The following is a 23,450-nucleotide window of genomic DNA, read 5'->3' as shown; positions in this document are numbered from 1 at the left end:
TATAATCATTACCTAATCATAATTAATTGTTTAGTTTTACATCATATTTACATTTATTATGATATATATATAATAAGTAATAACTATACATTATAACATTAGGTATATGTATATTATATATAATATTTATAACAATTATAACGTTATGACTTATGATCTTCGGAAATAAATATGTGAAAATAAAGTAATAGGTAGAATATAGAAATTCAGAATGTTTTTATTAAATAAACTATCATCTTATCAAGCTTTTTCCATCATGTAATTTAATTTTACATGCTACAATAAAAATTTAGCTTAGATAATTATATTATTATGTTATGCTTTTCAGTTTCCACTGATTAAGTATATTTAGTCTCTAGACTTTAAGTATCTTTAACTTTTAAGTATATGATATATCGACATAAGATAAAATTTGCCCCCCACCATTAAAATTGCCCAAGTTACGCCCGTGCTCTCGCCTATAAATATTTAGTTGCATTACCTACTGAATATGAATATATGATTTAAATTTGTAATCATTTCAATAATTAAGCACTTATTTTGTTTATAATATTTGTTAAATAATTTAAATATTTTTACTTATGTAAACAGAGGTCCTAGGTGTATAAGAAAGTCAAAACCATTCTGGAAACTATCGAACTAATTCATATCTCATTCTAAATGTTCTAAATGATTATCTATACATAAAAAAAATCAATTAAAATATTTGGCCTGAAATAAAAAAATATTTTTGTACAGGCATTATTGGAGTCAAATATATATTTTTGGCTATATTTAATTTTTGGATAATTTTTAGAAAAATTCCTGATTTAATGGGCAATAATATTAAAATAAGTTGGTACAATTGTTTTGTAATTACTTTTAAGTTAGCAAAACGCAGTTGTTTATGATATTATGCATTTATATCACTATCAATATACTTACATATTTTTGATGTATGGAATTTTTCAATACCTTCTTAAAATAGAAATATTTGTTAATTATTCCTGTGAAGTTAAGTTACGTATATTATATTAATTTAAGCTTACCTATGTTTTCAGATGATGTCACAGAAATATTGAATAGATACAATAATATACAACGTTTAAAAATATCAGGATATTTTAATACATTGATAGTTGATAGGTTTCACTAAATCTTTAATAGATAGTCATTTGTTTTGGAAAATCACATTTTCAGTTTAACAATATAGAAAAAATTTGGTAAGAAAAATTAGAACTTACATTGTCTTTATACTTAATAATAATATGGTTTAGTTATTAATTCTTCTGATTTTGTATAGTCATTTTTAATAGGAATTTTTTTATTGAAGTGGTATTTTTGGGTAATGTTTAATGATAAAAAAAAAATAAAATGTTTGACCTATAGTCAATAGTTCATATTATGTATTGTATTATACAATTATACCTCATAATTTAAAAATTACGGCCTAGGTACATGATTTTAGCATTTTCCCTTTCCCCCACATCTACATTTTAACAATAGTTATATAATGAACTTCAGATGGAAATAATTTGAAACTTTTAACCTCACATTTAATTGTGTGTCTTAATATAATAACTATCTCATATACCGTCACATATAATTGTATTCTATACATTGTATTTAAATATGCTATTCGTTCAGTAAAAAATTATCAAAAACAATACAATAAATGTCTCAAACTAATTTATTACTATAGTTACATGTCTTACATACAATGTCATGTCATCATTGAAAATTAAAATTCTATATTATAATTAACTCATGAATAAAATGTACTTTTTAGATTTTTTAAATTATGACAAAAATATTATATTAATTTAATAATTAAAAAATAATAAAATAGATTATTTATTTTTCTTATAATATATATAAAAAAAAAAAAAAAACTTAACTGATATACTATGATAAAAAAAAGTAAACTCTAGAAAACAACTAATAAATACACGTGTGCGTATTAATAATTAATATGACTAAATATAATATTGAATAAATTATAACAGAAAACTATAGGACAGAAGTGGGAAGTAAACGTGCGCACTCAATATTAAATAAATTATTAAAATAAAGATTATTATCATAATACAAAATATCTCATTGCCATAATATGTTATTTTAGGTATGCCATATTAGACAGTGAATGTATTTAAGACAATTTAAATAAGTAGACAAATAAATGATAGGTACATTTAAAAACGTTATCAAGTTATCTATATAGTTGTCAATCGATGAGTCCTAGAATTCTCATCACTCATACACATCAGTCATTTTCTTAATAGGTAGGTAACTATTAAACCTAATTTCTACTGACTAAACTTATTATGTAATAGTAATTTGTATTTTAAAAACACACCAATAAAGGTTCTATATTGTCCAGCTGAGACTCGAACAAGTCGGTGACATTTTTTTTCGGCTTCAAACTCAAATAAATTCATTATGCGTTTTGTAGAAAATAATACAAAGTACCTAATTAGTGATGAGAATACTAGAATCGTTATTTGTTTAATTTTTTTTTTTTAGGACAAACCAAATAATAAATATCATAGTTATTAGAGCTATTCGTGAACTCTCAATATTATACAAAATGTGATTAATTGCAAATATATTCTTCCTTTTTGTACCTACAAATTTCGCAAGCAACATTACAACACCAAATAAATTTACATTTACACTTCTCTTCTACGTCCCTTAATCTAATTTGAAATCCTCTATGACAACATAGATGTCTACAGCCATCTAATCCTTGACATACTCGATCGTAAGTACCCATTATGCTCAATCTATATTAAAACAATATTTAATTAATATAACTGTACTGTCTGTACTGGCTGTATTTTTGTACGTTTAAAATAAAAATTACTCACGATTCATTACGTTCACAATAATCTGGAGATGTATCTAAGTATACGAGTTCCGTTTTATTTGGTGTTTTTCTGTCTATTCTGATTGGTCGTAGTTTTTTAATTTTCTTTCTTTTCTTTTCACCAAGTCGAACATGTGAAGCACCTTCATATCTTACCATCAATGAATCCCCAATATCCCGAAATGATGAAAGTTTCATCCAACAGATACGTACACTACATGAACCCGACATACCATGACATTTGCATACTTTTTGCATACTAGAGCGAATAATCTAGAAAATTAAATAAAGTTTTAATAATTAATTATTATAACATTCAAATTGTATTGTTTTATTTGTTGTTGTTTATGTAAGGGTGTATGTAAATATTTACTCTTAAACTAAGAAAAAAAATCCATAATTTAAATGTTCATAAAAATAACATTAGTATTTTTTAATAGATAATTTGGAAATTTGGAAATTTGGAATTAAAAACCCATCTTAGTATCTTACACATGTGATTTGAATACGTGTGATGAAGTTATGAAGGTTTTTATAAATAATAAGAATAGTTGATAATATTGTTTTAATATTTAATTATAAGTTAGTAATTTTATGTTGAACATAATATTAAATATTTAAATATAAAATAATACTATAAAAATTTCAATGTAAATAAAACTTAGGTGAGTGGGAATCGTTCAGCTGTACATTAGATGTTGATTGTGTCACTATTATGGGCGTGTTAAATTTTAAAAATACCTTGTACTCAATTTTCAAATTATACTGCAAAAGATATAAAAACAATAAATTTCTATGAATTTTAACTACAAAATAATTTGAATATTTCTGATATTTTGACAAATTTTGTAAAAATTTTAACTTGAAATGCTTATAAAAAATATTATGACTATAGATTTTCGATGTTTTTTCATTGAGAAATTAAGAATTTATGAGAAGCATTGTATTAAACTTTAAACATTTCTAACCAGCAAATAATTTTTAATCGGCATTTACAAAAAAATGTTGAAAATTTCTCATGCCTATAAATAGCTCAAAAAGAGTCATACTTAATATTTTGAACGCTTTATCGTAATTAAATTGATATTATTAACATTTGGTGAAAATTTTAAGAATATTTATTGTTCATTGTTGAGTAACTAAAAAAACAAAATTAATTTTGTCAAAAATTAGATTTACAAAAAAGTTCTTGTTTTTCCTTGATTTTTTTGTTGGTTTTTCCCGATTATAAAAATCAGCACTAAAGATTTTTTATTTTAAACTCTTTTAAGTACAAACTAAATTCAATTTGCTACCAGAAATCACTTCCATTTTTGATAATCAAAGCATTTTATCAATTTCTTATCGTCTACACAGAAAAAAAAAAAAAATAAAACATACATCATTGTAAAATCAATTTATTCATCGCTCCACTCAGAATCTAAAATTGTAGATCAATTTACAATTTAGCAATAAAATCATCATACTTGATTAAGTAGCAAAACTTTTTTATTAAAAATTGTTTATAAATAATATTATATTTTTAGTATACAATTAGTTTTTTAAAATTATTTAATAATATTTTAACATAATAATCTTTGTTTGTTCTATAGAAAAACGTTTATTTTTCTCTTTTACAATCTGTACATTTATATTTGGTTTTTACGTATAATCAGTAAATGTAATGACATATATTAAATTATTTACGAATAACATAGGTGTTCTTCCGTTAATGGTTGTTGCTATAAAAATATTCTGGTAGTAGATATTTACCAATAGTTACCTATTATACATACATGTAACTATAGGTATTTATATATTTAAATTAAATATTTGAATATATTTTCACCTTTATATACGGGGTGTCCCACAGAGATCTGACAAATGAAATAACTTTTGTTCTAAATAAATATTTAAAAAAAAAATCTTTTAAATATAATTCATACACTGGTGCTACATTTTTAGTATACATTTTTTATTTTTTAATACTGAAAATAAAAAACTAAAAAATTGATAAACAATTTTCCAAAATATTCAAAATGGCCAATTTGTGAATCTACTTTTTTTTAAAATTTAGATGGTAAAAACATTTATTAAAATCGAGTGGCTGATTTTTTAAAAAAAATTGTAATATCAATATTCTCGTTAAATAAATCACGATTTAGTTTATGTAAAACAATAAAAAAAAATAGTTAGATTTTAATATGCACCTATTTAAAAATGTTCATATATAATATTTTTAAAAAAAATTATATTTTTTGAAATTTTAATATTTCTAACAGAAACTAAATCGTAATTTACCTAACGAGAATATTGATATTTAAAAAAATTGTAAAAAACAGCCATTTGACTTAAATATATGTTTTTTACCACCTAAATTTTTTTTTATTCAGATTTAAAAATTGGCTATTTTGAATATTTTGGAAATTTTTTTAATCAATTTTTAAGTTTTTTATTTTCGGTATTAAAAAATAAAAAATGTATACTAAAAATGTAATGCAAGTGCCTATGAATTATATTTAAAAGAAATTTTATAAAAATATTGATTAGAACAAAGGTGATTTTATTATTTCATTTGTCAGATCTCCGTGGGACACTCTGTATACTATTATATTGCACAATAAGAATTTTATAAAAAACTGCAATAGGTAATATTATATGCAAAAACTAAAATAAACCTTACAGAAAAAAACATTTAAAATGTATATTTGAGAATTTCAACTATAAAGTAAAAAAATATTTCATAATTTTTATTTACCCTTCGACCAGCTTCATTATTATGTACGTTCATTAGCCCTTGAACACTATCGACGTCTTCTATGGAATCGACAAAATCACGACTAAACTTTTCACCGAAACGTATATCCTATAAAAATAAAAGTTTAATTTTCAATTCATCTATTGTTCATGATAAAGCTCGGTATAATAACCTCTGAACATCCTCCCCATTGCCAATTCTTTTTAGCTTGTTTTCTTTGAATTTTATTGTCACAACTACATTCGTTCAGTTCACCTCTTGAGCATGCTTTTGTAATCGCATATGCTACTCCGGCCGATGTTATAGCGTTCACGTATGCTTTTTCTCTACTTTCTAAATGTTTGTTATGGTAAACATTAGCATTGTATGTTAAAAAAGGGTACAAACAAATAATTGTTGTTTTAACATATTTTTATGGATTCAGTTGAACTTACTATATGACAATACGTTGCCAAACACAGACGTATTATTTGTATATGTTGTACAATTCCACCTCTGTGTACTAAATTGATGTTGGCATTCTTCAATAGCCATTTTTGTTCCACTGCTCACAACCTACATGCAAAATATATAAAATAACTATTTTTCAAATTCTTTTTTTCTTGTGTAGAACACTTACTTACACTCATAATTTTTTCTCCGAGATCACAGAGTTGTTGTTGTCTACTTTTCAAAAATGGATATCGGTAACAATTTTCTTTATGACTAAGCAATGGGTTAAACTCTCTTGGTGGGTAATTTTGCAGTCCCAAATACCTATAAGAATTGTGTTAGAAAAATGTAAATAATATTTTAAATACATAATGTCTTACGTACATATATATTATTATTGCCTTTTACCATAAAGATATGTTTTCAAAGTTATATAATTAACATATATTTTTAATAAATATATATATAATACAAATAAACGAGAGTAAAATTCTAGTAAATGTTATACTACATTAAGATAACACTTTCAGATTGTTGCAAAATATATACATGTACGAAATACATAAAAAAAAAACACCTTACGAATATCAATAAATTCTTCTTCTTACTAAAAATCAAAATGTAATTTTTAATTTTTCTAAAAATATTTTACCAATTTATTTACCTATATCTATTCACTATTCAATATTCACAATACAATAAATATGAATTTATTTAGACCGACAGACCGTATAAATGTATTACATGTTATAAATCAGGTTTAGACTATATTTTACAATTAAAAGATGTTGAGTAAAACAACTTGTGTATACCTATAAAAAAACAGCTATACAACTTAATCTTTAATGTTATTCCATTCTATAATATTTTTTCCTTGAATATTTAAACATGAAAAAAAAATGATCATATAACCAAATGGTTTTTTTTTCTTTTAATTCTATCGAATAACATTCGAAATAACTTATGGGTGTTATAATTACTGACAATAAATACTTTTATTTAGCCGTCGCTATTTAATTTAATACTTTAAAACAAAAAAACACCTAAACGCAGGGGGCGTGATCTATCTGAGTCAAATTATTAAAGTAACCTAGTAATTATTAAGCCGAAACAGGGCCACTGAACTGGCGGCAAAAAATCACAAAGTGTAGGTATATAAAACATAACTGACAACTTTTCTATTGAAATTTTATTACATTTTTTTTATGCCCAAGGCAACTAATAAGACGATCTATTATAATATAGGTGTATTATATATCTGCAGTATTTAGTATTTTTTATGATGAGTATTAGCTATAATTTATAAGATATGTATTCTACATTAATTATGAACGACACTATGTAGTATAATTATTAATAACAACTTATGAATTAGTAGGATTAATATGATGTATATATAGTGAAGTATAACTTATAATTAATATCTAATAAAACAACTATATGAATAATATATTATATTCATTTAAAATAATTTTAGTTTTAGTCCAAAAAATAAAAATTCTTATTTCAGCGTCCTGGTAGTTATTTTGTAAGGAAATTACAAACATATTATTATTTTATAATTATTCATGTGGCACATGATTATATAAATAAATAATATAATAACTTTTAAACGAAAAGTGGATTGGTTGTTTGAAAATATATATATTGCGAATCTATTTACATATTAATATTTATTTAAAAAAATAATTATATTCGTGTTGAAAACATGCATTTTTTCGCGTTCTTACACGCATAATGTAGGTACCCTGCAGGTAATTCTTTTCATTCTGTTGGATATATTTAAAAAGGGATAAACATATTAATTTGCCACTTGTAAAAACTCAAGTTTGAATGACATAAGCCGTCTAATAAACCTTATACTAATTAGTCCCCTAAAATCAGTGAAATCACCCCTACGCTAGATTTCCAAGTACCTCTAGTAGCGTTCTTTCAACAAGGGTTATTATTCGTACATAACGCATGTACGTCCTTATTAGACCTGCATATTGTTATTCTAGAACAGGCACATATTGTTATGTTATGGTTGCCTAGTAACCCCTTGAATTCAGAAGACAAGGCTCCGCCTTTTTGGTTTCCTTTATCTGTCAATCACCGGCCATTTTGGCCCCCCGATGACATTCAACTGAGAAATAAAATCCAAAATCTGTGAATTTTACCTCATCTTTACAGAGTAGGTATAATTTATGACGGTAGGTTTAATATAGGTATTTAATACAGATATCAGCTCAGATAAATAAATCCAATGCATATGTATAGATACTAATTTGAATATACTTAATTTATGAACTATTAGCTATTAAGTATTTATTAATTTAGTAAGACTATAAATATTTTGAACCCTGCAGAGTAAAGTGATGATTAGCATAAGTTGTATGCTACGATAATTCTTACTATTTTTTTTTTAAAACACTTTTTTAAGTAAAGAATATTAAAAATATATTTCCCGCTCCGCTCAGAATGACAGAATCCAAAAGATTTTTATAATAACACTGGAAAATTGATAATTGTTATAGTAAAAAGTGATTTTTAAACAAAAGAAAAATTTCAAAACATTTGGAAGACATTATTTCATACTAATTTAATGTCACAAATTCACAATATATCTCTTTTCTGCACTGAAATCATAAGGACTTCCACTTAGTATCAACCCAAATATTCTAAATTTTTGTTAATTGATTATTTTATATGGAAAAAAAATAAAATTGTATAAATCAAAAATCAACGTGAACATTAATTAAATTAGTTGTATCTCGCCATTATATTGGTATTTATACTCAAGTAGGTTATTATAATTTATAAAATTGTTCATAGTTTTTCGTATTTAATTCAAATAAAACTGCGTCTAAGTAGTAATAGAATGTTAGAGTATAGACTATAGAGTTAGTTTTATAATATACAATATACATAAAACATTATATATAATAATAAAAATATATTTAGTAGTTTTGTAATTTTTTTTTATGCCATTGTACTTGTCTAAATTCCTACGGTCAAACCATAATTCATCCATAATGCTCTCATTTTCATCAACATACTCATAAAAAAAAAATAGGATGATTGTAATATGACATGACAGCTGGAAGGTAACATGAGAGTTTTCGAAACCTATTTAAGGCTCGCGGTACATGGGTTTTGTAGTTTCTTCCACCTTGCTTCACCCAAATAACATTGGTGTGCATTGCATATTATATACCTACATATTATAGTACAGACAATTAACCGGATATCTGAGCAACTTATATATTTTTTTTAAATTAGTACCATTTTTATTTTACTAATTTATTTGAATACACACATATAGTACACAAGTATATCAGCATTAAAAGGTAAAAAACGTATAATTGACAATTTATTTGCAAACATTTTTGTACGGACAATGTAAAAAAACTTTAGAATAAATATAAAGATTTATTATCTAATACTGATAAATGTTAAAATACAATACAGAATGTTTTTAATAAAACAAAATTTAAACATACTGAACTATTTATCCTAAAATGTATGTTTGCTACAGATAAATTATTTTAATAGTATAATAACTTAAATAAACAAATAAATATATACATTGTAAATGTATATGTTCACGCACTATGCATTTTGTAAACATTAATTTATATAAATAGTTATAATAAAAAATGATTAAATTTATATGATTTTCTTTAAACACATTGTGAGTTAAAAGAATCTTTTTTAATTATTCAATTAATTTGCATATAATTTTTTAACAGTTTTCTAATTGTTTACAATAAACCAAATAAATCTATTTATATGGTAATTTAAAATGGCAATTTTATAAATACGGATTTAATTACCTAATAAATAGATCATAGATATAATCACAACTAATTTCAGCAATATAATTTAGAACTAAAATTAGTTTTTTATTTTAACTATACAATTTTATTCTCAATTATTATATTTAATCGCAATATCATTATAATATTAAATACGAAATACTACATATTATCAATAGTTATAGTTAAATATATATATATATAAATTAATATATATCATACCTAAATTACATTACAATTGTCTATTTACAATTTACGTACATTCTGTATATATTAATAAAAATATACAATATAAATATTGACAAATTTTCTATATTACTTTATAATAATATAAAATAAATGACGTATAATAAATGCAAAATGGACTTATTAAATACCTAGATATTTTGTATTTACTTGTACATAAAATTCTAAATTGTTGAGTAGGTATTTTTCTTGTTAGTAGTAGATACATTGCGATTATACAAATAATTGTTAAAAATAATAATAATAATAATAATTTTATAAAATATAAATTATAAATATAACAATAATAATAATAATATTTATAAAACAAAATTACGTCATTTTTCATTTCTGATTGAAGAATATTTTATTTAGAAATTGAAGTAATATACAACTTATTTAATTAAGCTCCCTTTAAACAATTTAAAACTGTACAAGATTTGTTAATTTTACCAGTAAAGATCTAAATCAGTTATATACAAAATAAATATTGAAGAACGTAAAAGAATTCACTGTTTACTCGGATTCTATATCATAAACATGTGGCGGTATTTGTGATCGTAAAAGAACATATACACACATTAAACAGAAGTCAATAATATAAAAGCCATACAAAGCTTATAGTATATTATGTATAAGTAAATATGAAAACCGGAAATGTTTTTTTTTACGATTCCTTGATTAATATGAAACGTTGATACTTACATGTGATACATTTTAAAGTTGAATTCAATTTTTCTTACCAAACATAAGCTATACAATAGAGAATATATTTTTTTCCCATTCTTATGTAGCATTGTAGACGAAAACTTTCATATTTAAGGCAGTATCCGTAATTTTTTTGTAAGCTATAACTTTTAAATTGTAAAGTTGATAAGTAGTTAAAAAATAATAATTAAGTGTAGCCATACTATTACATAATAAAACATTGGTTAATACTTGTAGCTTTATTAGTTATTATTAAAATAACCTAGCTATATAATGTTATAATGATGTTTGTGACTGATCATTTCCAGACACAAACGTATTAGTATACAATACTGCAATACTCAAAAAAGCATTGAATTCTTTTTTCTGGATTTTTCAAAATAAGTCATAATTATTTAAAGGTTTAATAAGTTCCTATTCTTGCAATTTAGTTTAAAACTTTCATAATATATTGTATACCTTTACATTTATTTATTTATTTATATTTATATTTTATATTGATTCGAAATATCTAAATTTTGTTTTAATCACATTACACTATTAGGTACTGATATTGTTTTTTCAGCCATTTTAGTAGATAATAAACAAGACATTAAATTATGTCCGGAATTTTATTTTAACCAAATTCATAGTTGTATTAGTCTTCATTTTAATGCATGCAAATTTACAATAATAATATATTACAAATTACAATATAAACTCAATTTATATATTTTAAATTCTTTAAGATACTGAATGAAAAAGAAACAACTAACAAATAATAACCCTAATAAAATTAATTAAAAATGGTTTTATGATTGGTTCTGTTAAGTATTATAAGTATATGGAACATAGATTACGACTCGTGAGTCGTGGTATAACAATTATACTTACTAGGAAATAGAAACCGAGTAAAATATCATAATAAGGTTTTGTCTTGTATTTATACTCGCCCTGAGGATGACAAGATACATTTTTTGTTACGTTTCTGTCATTACATTTATTTTTTATTCATAGTTTTTAGTAATTGGGAATTATTTATATATTTTCTAAATCTCCTTGTTTTTTTTTGTCTTAGTATTAAAAGTGTTCTGACTTTAGTACATAAAAATATATAATTAATATTTTTCATGTATTTATTATATATAGTTACATAATATATATCGTGACTGATGGGGGAGGGATAATACCCGTTTCAGGACTTAATATAAACTATTATTTATATTTATTAATTATTCTGTACAATTTTTCGTGCTGTATTTTGTAGTTAATTCAGTATTTATATAACTAGAAAGATGTCCTAAGTAAACGCCAAGACCACATTAAATACTTAGTATAGAGTTTGTAATATAGTATTCAGGATTAACTCGACAAAGATGTACCTACGTATTTTTAAGTCTATATAAAAGGTTTATAATGGAAGGACTTTTTACAACCTTCATTAAAAGGTACTGAACAAAAGAAAGGCTACTTAGTAATGTTGATTTAAAGTTTCATTAAATATTTATCGACTTTAAGTAAATAGTAATTTTTCTTTATGTTTAGATCTTAGTGGTTTAAACGTTATAATAAAGTTCAGTGTAGGTTATATATAATATGTCTACAAATGTAGGCATCATGATTTAAAAGTACTTATGTACCTATATATAAAACAATTTTTACAGTTTAACATAGTTTATATGTTTTTTGCTTTTAAATTGCTAATAAAATTTATTAAGTATGTTTATATAATATTATGATAAAAGAAAACATTAATCTTTCATAGTTATGTATAAAAGTAAAAGTATATGTTTTTATAATGTATAATATATAGCTATATTATACAAATTTTTCGTAAATCTAGTTGCCTATTTACCAAAATGTATTAGTTCTCGACAGGATTTATTTCAAAATTTATTGGTTCCTGCGTGAAACACGTTCGCATCGTAAACATTATATTGTGCTTGTGCAATAGATATGATCCCCGCGCATATAATATTTATATATATATAGTATTATTATGCGCGTGTGCTGTTTGAATGCGCCCGGTGGACGGCGGCAGCTAGTGCGATAATGACTATTATTATTATTATTATTATTTTATTATTATTTGTGTGTGTGTGTGTATATATATATATCTATAGTATGTGGATGATATAAAATTTAAACGGCCATGGCGGGGCAAGAGGCAGCACAAAAAAAGGGGACGACGGGGAAACTTAATTTCACCGGCAAAACTCTGGAAATCGTCTCATTTTATAGTTTTCGCAACCTATAAATTTTATATCCCCCCCTTCCTAACTCCCACTGCCACCGCCTCCGACATCGAACCCCGGAACGCGAAAAAAAAACGAATACAAGACCGTGCAGCTGCATATTATGCGCGTCCGTACACTGCCACGAGACCCCCTCCCCACACCGCCGCCACAGCCGTTCGTATCTTTATTGAAAACAGAAAACGGCACCCCCAGAAAAATGCGTCCCTCTCACTCGTAAACGGCTTTTGTACTTTATGATCGACACATAAAAACGACTTTATTACCACTGGCCTCCCCTCTTTATCCCGAAACACGCGCGGCCCGAAACTTTCGTTTATAAACGGCAAATCCGTAAAAACCCCGCGTGACGTCCGGTGGCGGTAACTCGCGCGGCTGCACGTCTCTTTGCGCAACAATATAGATATAAACATTTACGCAGATATCTAGATTCAATCGTAGTGTTTTTTATACAACGTAGGTATAAACGTAAATTTTCTTGTTTCAACAAAGAATAAGCGTATCGTCATTTAAAATTTTTTTTTTTAATTTTAATAAATCAATAAGTAATTTATGCACAATTATAAAATGTAGATAATTGGGTACCTCCTAATGGTAATATAATATTAGTAATGTGATTAACACAATATTACTTCGAATGTTCAAATCTTTTAATTATAATAAATAATAATAATTAATATTATATTAACTATATTTTACTATTTTAGTATAATCATTATAGGTACCTTCCATACCTAAACAAAATACTTTTATAGTTTTAAAATTGAATTAAATCTAGTTTCTCTATACCTAATCCACACGATAATTATTGATACACAATGTCAAAAGTGTCAAATTATAATTATTACCTATATATTACTCATTTTTGATAAGTTTATTACTATAATTTCATCTGTATAGTATAATTTATGGTTCTCTTCACACAGTATACAGTATACACGTTAACCATACTAAATATATCGTCAATAACCCAGCCAACTTTTTATTTTAAATATTATTAAATTATTAAAATTTTTATTTTAATCATAGAGTAATTTTAATTCATATTTTAATTTTATTTGCATTTTTATGCCAAAATTATATTTACTTTTTACAAATTAGAAGTATACTCGCATAATTACGTAGTTACGTTATAATCACATATTATTAATTTAAAGGAAAATTTATATAACAGAACTTTTCTTAGTGCGTATGATTAATAAAACATTTAAATGTTTAAAAGTTATATGTCTTTTAAGTTCTATATGCTACTGTCTAAAATAGTTCTTAATAATATAGCTGTTATAAAACTATGCGTTTGTATGTTAAGTTCGAGTATACGCATTTAATAAAACACAGTAGGTATAATACGCGTCTATTAAATACAAATATATTTTAAATTTCAAACTACTATTGTACATTGCCCCTACCTCAATTATATTATTATATCGATATTATTAAATAGTATTATATAATATATTAGCAGTTTAATTATAAATAATTATAGAAATTCAAATAAAATATTTTAATCGATGTATTAATTTTATTAACAACGAATTTTACAAGTGCATGATTATTTTGTTTAAATATGGTATAGGACCGGGCTTGTGTTACAACTAAACTCTAAAGTATAAATAAACTAGACAAAAAATATCATGTGTGCGTATAAAATATAACTGGAGGCATATAATATGATTTTAACACTCTTATCTTATACAAAGTAAAAATAATTGGTACTTACAAAAAACATAACTACCGCCGCTTATTTATTTTTATTTTTTATAAAAGGGATTAAAGAAAGCCATTTCCTTTAATAGCCAATGAAGGATAAAACGCATCACCTAACTTTTTGTGTATCGGTTTGGTTATTCATCCAGAAAATTAAAAATGTATTCATTGGTAAATTTTATGAACCGTACTAAACCATATGGCTTAGAGATGTCCACAGAATGTTTACTGGTTTTGAATATTAGACTGGTTTTTATTTAACCAGTCTTATTTACTGTTCAATTTTTAGGATTTTTATTAATTTTACATAAATGATTTTTCGTTTACGTCCGATAGAATAAAAGTAGTAAAATATAATATTTACAAACATTTCAATTAAAGTGAATTAACTGAAATATTTGTAAGACCTTTAGTTTAAACGGAATTAAGTGTAATCATAAACTCTCATAAATTAATACTTCACTAGATAATCTTATATTTCTGGATGTAAAAATTCAGATAATTTTAATTGAAAATACTAGCTACTACATATTACTTGGGTACACGAAGAATAAAAATTAAAATATTTGAAAATATTCATAGATTAAAAAAATTAAATATTTCTATAGTTTGTTGAATTCAAATTTAAAAATAAATATAATTGTGATTATTCAAATACTGATAAAAAATTGTATCCATATAGATACTTTATAATACTTTAAATCAAAAATGATTAAAATTCAATAGATTGGTGTTAAAATGGACATTTAAATTATATATAGATTAATCTAAATTTGTTATAAATTATACAAATATCAAGATTTAAATGTGAATTTTTTTTAAGTAAAATAAGAAAATTCTAAATATGCATCAGTATAATAAAATATACACTCTTAAGTTTATCAAATTTTTCCAGTATGAAAAGACAATAAAAAGTTAGGATAGCTGTGGTCTATTTACGGTAAAAATTTATTCAATCAAACAATTCACAATATTTATAATTATAAACCATTAATTTTCTTTTAAGTAATTATGTAGTAATAAAATGTAATTAATACTAATTTTAATTTTTGTGATATTTAAATTAATTAAATAAATAAACTTAAACTAAATAGATAAACTACCTACTTATTATATTTGCATTTTTGATAGCAATATTAATTTGTATTTATTTCTCCTCAGTTCATCGCATTTATGATTTTTAGTTCGGTAATAATTAAAAAAAAAAAAATAAGAAATATTGTCTATTTCTTTATACACAAACTTAAATTTAAATTTCTATAAAATATAAGTTTACGTGTATTATTATTATTTTTTTATTATTAAATCGTTTCTAATATTTCTATTTTTGATTTTGCATCGAAGTCCATTTACTGGTTTAAAATATATTTGTTTGACATACTTTAAATTGTTATATAAAAAAAAAATATAGCATTTAATTTAACCGCGATTTTAAATTCAAATAAAATATGTATACAGTTTTTAAATGTTTGTTTCAGAAAACAAAAAATGCATGTGCGTACATATTATATATATACATATTATTATGTTTAATATAAACTTAATATATTTTAATAAAACATACCACCAATTTGCTCTTGAGACGTTGAAGAGAACAACAATCATAATGATCTGTCTTAATGTAAGCCACATATCCGTATCCGATTTATTTTTTCACAGTAATTATAGAAAAATTCTTTATTCAATTTTGAAAGAAAAATTGTTTTTATGTCCACCAAACATGTAGATATTGCATAGTAATTGATTTTAAATAAATCATGGTTTAAAAATGTGTGATCGTATTATTTGCGGTTCGTTTACAACAGAACGAGAACGAAGACGAAGTACAAAGCCAGACAATCTAAACCGACCACTTGGGGATGCTTCTGGCAACTGAAACCGAATCACTCGCGGCCATTCCCTTCAGTCAGCCCTCTGACGCTATATATGTGTACCATGTTTAATAAACTGATTATATTCGTAACCGTACGATAGAAACTTTTTCTCGCACGACAACGACTTAACAACGCACCATGGCTAAAAAAAATAATTTTCGTTATTTTAACATAATTTTAACTATCTATACATGCACACTTCGCACTTCTTATATACCTATTTTATACATAGTCACTTCATACAGAAACATGCGCGTCGTTAAATTATCGATACATTGCTCGGATAAACTATACAACCGATAATATGTTTCCATAAAAAATAAATATATACAAATATATTAAAAATTCTAAAAATGTGATTAAGAAAGTAATCACTTTGATGTATAGTAGGAGTTGAATGTATTGTATATTGTCATTGAGTAGGTCACTGTAATGAGTTTATGTTAAATTTGAATTCAATGATAAATTATTCCACATAAAAAACGATTTTGAGTGGAGATAGTCAGCCTATATTATTATTAAGTTATTATCATATATTTAAAGATATTGCTATTATAGTAATTTATTTTACCTTTAGTAAGACATTAGTAAGTATAAACTATAAATAAGTAATAACTTAAAATTAATCTAAATATTTTTAAAATGCCATTGTGAATAGTTAAATATAATACGACAAATTTCAATCCCAACTTTTTTTTTTGAATTGCAACAAAATAACTAAAATTGTTATTCTTAGTTAAGTATCCAATTTCATTAAAATTTGAACTGCAAATGTCTAATTTATTTCTTAAAGCATATATTTCAATACTTAAATTAACTTATATTGAAATGCGTATATTACTACTGTGCCATACTAAATTGGCTGTTTTATTATTTTTTATTTCGGAAACTATACAATTTAAAATTTGGTAAAATAAATAATGATCAATATCCAACTTTATATTAACTATTCAATATTGGAAATTTTTTTTTCTATAATGCAATCTTATTATATGTGACCTTAAAATGTATAACAAATGTACCCATATTATGTTATGGGTATATAAAAATAAATATTATGAATATCTATTATATCTATATATAAGATAATAATTAACGATAAAAAATAATAATATATGGAATGGCGTATATTAATGAAATTAATAACCTGTTGTTTTTATTGCAAAATTTTTTTGTTAATTTATTGTTTTAAAAATGATGCTGGATAGTGTTTAAAAATTCGTTATTAAACAAAATAAACTATGATTACAATTAAATGTATTCAAATTTACAATGCATTAAAGTTATTTGAACCCGAAAGCCGGTGGCGGGGTGAAAGATTTATTATTTAACAGTATGTATATAATTAAAGTACTTAGTATATTTACAAATATAGTAATTAAAATAAAATACTTAAAGACTATTTACAGTTTACTTGCTTGATCAAATATAGAGAAACCTGTATAGTAGAATATTAATTTTTTTAATAATTTGTTGCAGTAAATTCACATAAAATTGTATCCGACAAATTAAAAATGTCCTTCAGTTCACCCATGAAAAATTAAGACATCGTCAAATTAATTGTATTAGTCATACTATCGTATTTATAGGTTATAATACCTATATGTTATATAAACAATAAAAAAAACGGGAAAGTAGGTAACCGCTCTGCTATACAGTAGTTATCAAGTAGATTTTTTCATTGAGCAGTGACTGACATTGATTCAAATCTTGTAATGTAAGTGTTAAATTTGAATTTAATTCTCAAAATGATGCTCACACACAGAATGTCGAAAGGATGTTGAGGTCCTATAAATGGCGCAACAAGAAACATGAGCATTTTCCTCCTCAAGTTAATTATTAATTTCTAATTTTGAATTTTGTTCCTAGTTTTTATAATAGTTTTAAAATTTTTAATTAATTTTTTTTAAATTACACCGTGTAAAAAAAAGTATTTAGTCGCGACTCGCGATAATCGATTAGTACCTATGGCTGTAAACAATAATTGAATTAATAAAATGTATTCTCTTACTATAATATTATTTATCTCAATATATAATATATTTTTGAGAAAAATACGTTTACAATTTTTATACAACTTTGTATTTAAATAATGAATAATAATGTTATTTATTTTGTGATAATTCAAAAACATTATTCGTGGAAACTTACCTAATAACTACACGCAATAATACTTTCAAAATATATAGATTAATTTTAAAATAATTATTATTACCTATTTATGCTATGGACCTTGATTTACGGTAACGTGGTATTGACTCTAAAGTTAATAATAATAATATAATATGGTATATAAATATAATAAAAAATATATAATATTATTATAAATTATAGTAATATAATAAATGCAATATTTTCATGAAAAATGGAACGATAACGCATAAGAAATCCAGTTGTTGCCCAATCTCAGAGTTATTTTTATCGAAATGGAAGTAGTGATTTTAAAATCGGGAAAAATATAATTTGTTATTGTTTTGCATATACAATTAATCATGATGTATTGATAAACATCGCTAGAAGTATTTTCAAAAATTGTCTAAAAAATTACCGAATATTTTAATCACTTTAAAAGATAAATAGTAATAAATAAAATATAAACTATAAATTTACTATGAATAAATTATATGAATTTATTTATTATAGATTTCATTAACCCTTGGTTAATGGTTAACCACGGATCATTCGCATGCCATAGCGGTAGTTGAGAAAGCTAAAAAAGAAATGTATAATCGAATGAAAATATCAACAAATAAACCATTTACTGCTTTATAGTAAGTGAGCTTCCTTAAAATGATTCAAAACTACATGTTACTGAAGAAAGTACTAAACGTATACACTTCAAAACTATAGAAAATTAGGTATTCCCCAAAACCCAATTCTTTGGCAGTTTGGCTGAATTGACAATTAAAGATGAATAGCCACTTTACAAAAATGAACTGTTTTTACAATACGTTAATAAATTGATTTCAGACAGACAGATGACTGGATAATGATTTTTTACACTTGAAAAATAATTAAAATATTTAACTGTAGCACATACTTGGTATTATAATGGTAATTTTTCGTTGATTCCAGAAAACTTTTTGCAGTTGTATGAGTTTGCTACTATGATTAATTGTTTTCTCAAAAAAAAAAAAAATTATAGTACCTACTTACATAATACTTATAAAGAAGTTTTTAACGTAATTTTAAAAGAATGTGACAAACGAGAATTTCAATCAGATGATCAGTGTGTTATTGCCGTTATTAATAAACACGTCCACGTACGTACCTATAATATACTAAGATAGTTTTTATCACTTGTTTCAAAATATTATGTATCGCAAGATACAAGAGGTGGATATAAAATATAGCAAGATATAAAATCGATATAATAAATCAAGTCATTTTTTTCCTATGTTAGATGGCAATGTTAGAATTTTTACCAATAAATAAAGTTTATACAGCTGAATGAATGATGGTTTGTAATGTTTGTATAGAAGAAGCTACAGATATTCTCGATGACTTTGACTATAGAAATATAGAACGTTTTGGAGGAATGAGGATTACGAATTACAATAAACTGGCAAAACTGCCAAATTTGTACCTACTAACAATATTTGCGAGAGTTCAAACAACCCTTTTACGCGTCTTATCAGACACACGCATCCAAACGTTTGGAAATTAATTTCTAAAATGTGTGATAAGTTAGGAGTAGAAAGAGCTAAAATAGTGTTGCAAGAATTAGGTGAAGGGTTTCCATCACTAAAAAAACGGAAGTTTGGTAACACCGATGTATGATTTACTACGAAACTTATACTCTTGAGTGGTCGATAATGAAATATCAGTGTAGAAGAATTTTAAATTAATATTGGACATATTGTTTTCATAAACGAAATAAATATTATAACAATTAATTAGTTTTAAATTATGTTATATCTTCCATGATTGATTTTTTATATTATTAAAAAAAAAAAGTTAAATCGGCTTTTTCCTTTTAGTAATTTTGTGGTTGAACTTTTTTCTGACCTCCAATTGTATGGGGATATAAGATAGCTTAAGCGCAATGTCCAATTTAATCAATAAATTTATTGAATTGAATTTTCCAACAAGGTCATAAGTACTTCACCAACTTAGATTAAAAATTAGAAAATAATACTAGCTAGATAGTACTGTTTATGGTATAGAACTATAGACTATAGGCAGTTAGATAAGGTAGGCCATGCATTTTTTATGTTTTCATATTTATTTTGATAAAAATAAATCGTCCCACTTCAAGTCCCAAACACTAGGGACACACTTACACAGGTACCGTATCTATGCGCTGATTTGCCTAATAAATAACCCCATGAAAAAATAACTATGGAAATAATAACCCTATAATAAAAACGATTGTGTTTTTATCTAATTATAAAATGTGTAATACAATTTCAATAATATAATAATTTTAAACAAATAGTCAATTTTTTCAATCAATAATTTCCTCTGTGATTATTATGATCTGATCGATATGACAGACAGGCCACAGGCTCCGAATCGTTTTTTCGTAGGTATACAATAATTTATCATTAAATCCAACTTTAACATTATTTGTGGGGACATAAAAATTATACGTATTATGTATGTTATCAATTGTAATTATACGCATTGACATAATACTAATATTTAGATTAATTTGAAAAATCTTACAAAATCTCATACGGCGATATTTTTTTCTGGAGTTATTTTTTCGCGGTACCCTATGCGTTATATGTTATTTAGTTGTATCCTGAACGTTTTTCGTTATATTATATTCACTATAATACTATCCATGGTGTCGCGTAATTTGAATGCTATAATTTTGAATTTGAAAGTACCTACGTATAGGAAAGTATAAAATATTGTAAAAAAACGTTTTTGTTAAAAGAGATTAAACGATATACCTAAATTCCGCTTCTTTCTACTGTTTTTTGATATATCTAATTACTCCTCAGATAGTTATTGACAATTTGCAAAAATGAATACAACAAATGTTACGCATCTATAGATAATCCATATATATTTAAAAGAAGAACAGGCCTTTTTTAAGTTCCAATTTTGTGACGACACTATTTAATTTTTTTCACAGAGATGCTCCAAATACTCTTCTGAACGTCACCACGTCGTTCGATTTTTATCTGGTGGTGGGGAGTTTGTATTTAAAGACTTCTGGTTTTTAGCATGTCATTTAATTAATTAAACAATTTTTTTTTCACAAATTATGTTAAATTATAAAAATTATTATATATTACATGGCTACTATTGGCTAGGCTTTAAATAGTTTATTTACTCGTATAATAAGAAATCAATTGATGTATAAATTGATTATTTAACGCACGAGCGAAGCCGGGTTATTCAGCTAGTACATAATATAATCAAGGTGAACAATATGAAGATTGATGACTAGGTACAATAGAAAGTGTGTAAAGCCCACATATCATATTGAGGCATTGGTATCTACAGCGTGTGATCTACCGGGCATTTAGAATTTTAGTGTGTGATCTACCGAGAATACAGTAGATAACTGGTTAAAAAAAATTATAAATAAATATGTAATATTATGTAATAAAAATGTAATTAAATTAAAAAAATAATTATATTTAATGCATTAAAGTTTTTTGTGTCTACAAAACAAATGATACAATTAGTATTAGTAAAAATATATAAATTATGTTCAAAATATGATCAATTGTTACAATATTACATTTTATGAAACATTAACTTTTTTCATATCTTCCAAAAAATATATAAATAAATTATTCCGATTCTTTATTGAGCAGTACCAACATTTAATTAAATGACGTGGTAATAGATTTTCATTAGTCCCATACATTTTTCTTAATATTTTAAATTTTAATATTGACCATAAACATTTTATTGTTTGTGTGTTAGCCCCTTTTACGGGATTCACGAAATTTTTAGAATGATTGACAATTAAATGATTATAGCCAATAATCAATATCATTTAGACTGGAGTATGATTTCCATTTATCAGACACTATGGTAGTCCCTGGTAAAACTTATCTTTGTATGAACAGAATTCGGAATTAATGTACCTATTTTTATCTCTTCGTTCAGCAATAAAAAATATGCGTTTTAATACATCACCATTTTGATCCTACGTCCATAATTATGGTTATTTACTGGTTGATTTTCTTTTTCAGAATCTGAGGTATCAGAACTATGAGAGTTAGCTGTTGTATTAGGTTTAGCGTTCAACTAGTAAAATTCGTCCCCGATTGTATAACTACCTGACAGTATATCACGGCAGACCCGGTATATCATACTCTTTACCAATGCCCATATTGAAAAGTAAAATTAAAAAAAAATGTAGATAGCAGAAACCATTTTGATCTTTATCGTGGTTGAATTTTATGGTGTGGTATTGTCTAAAAATGAATATCAATAATATGTATTATTAAATTGTCTCATTTTTTTTTTCAAAATCATCCCGATCTAAAGAGATACATTGTCATTGTTTATGTATTAATACATGTATGATATCTCATTACTTATTTTAAAAGAAAAGATTACTACATAAGTGGTCAAGCCGATGTTTGCATACTACACTAAATACTAAATACAAAGTAGTATTTACTATTTGTCTACACAAGGGCGGATACAGGGGGGAGGCAATGAGGCAATTGAATGGGGGACCATTCACAAAAAAAATGTCATATATTCCAACAAAGTTTTTTTTTTAAATAGATCATGACCTTTTTTAGTTGATAACTAACAAATTGCTCTCCCCCCGTTTAGGACCACTGTATCCGCCCTTGTGTCTACACTCATCTACATTCTATAGTCATCCCAACTTGGTTGAAGAGTTTAAAACTCATACTCAAAATAATTTACTAACCATTTACACAAAATATCATAACTAATTTATAATGA

The 23,450-nt window shown here is 24.7% G+C and overlaps 1 protein-coding gene across 1 annotated transcript; it reads right to left on the bottom strand.

Annotated features, from left to right (window-relative positions):
* Positions 1 to 1,653: 1,653 nt before the first annotated feature.
* LOC132917821 (protein Wnt-1-like) lies at positions 1,654 to 16,578 on the bottom strand. Its single transcript, XM_060978756.1, has 7 exons — positions 16,250 to 16,578; positions 6,206 to 6,338; positions 6,017 to 6,137; positions 5,755 to 5,915; positions 5,583 to 5,690; positions 2,847 to 3,118; positions 1,654 to 2,762 (listed from the first exon to the last, which is right to left on the bottom strand). Exons 1-7 carry the CDS (start codon positions 16,315 to 16,317, stop codon positions 2,573 to 2,575), a joined length of 1,053 nt encoding a protein of 350 aa, XP_060834739.1. The 5' UTR covers positions 16,318 to 16,578; the 3' UTR covers positions 1,654 to 2,572.
* Between the last annotated feature and the right edge of the window lie 6,872 nt (positions 16,579 to 23,450).

Source organism: Rhopalosiphum padi, chromosome 1 (genome assembly GCF_020882245.1).
Source record: "Rhopalosiphum padi isolate XX-2018 chromosome 1, ASM2088224v1, whole genome shotgun sequence".
NCBI lineage: Eukaryota > Metazoa > Arthropoda > Insecta > Hemiptera > Aphididae > Rhopalosiphum > Rhopalosiphum padi.
The sequence above is the reverse complement of the archived record's forward strand: the minus strand, read 5'-3'. Positions and strand labels throughout refer to the sequence as shown.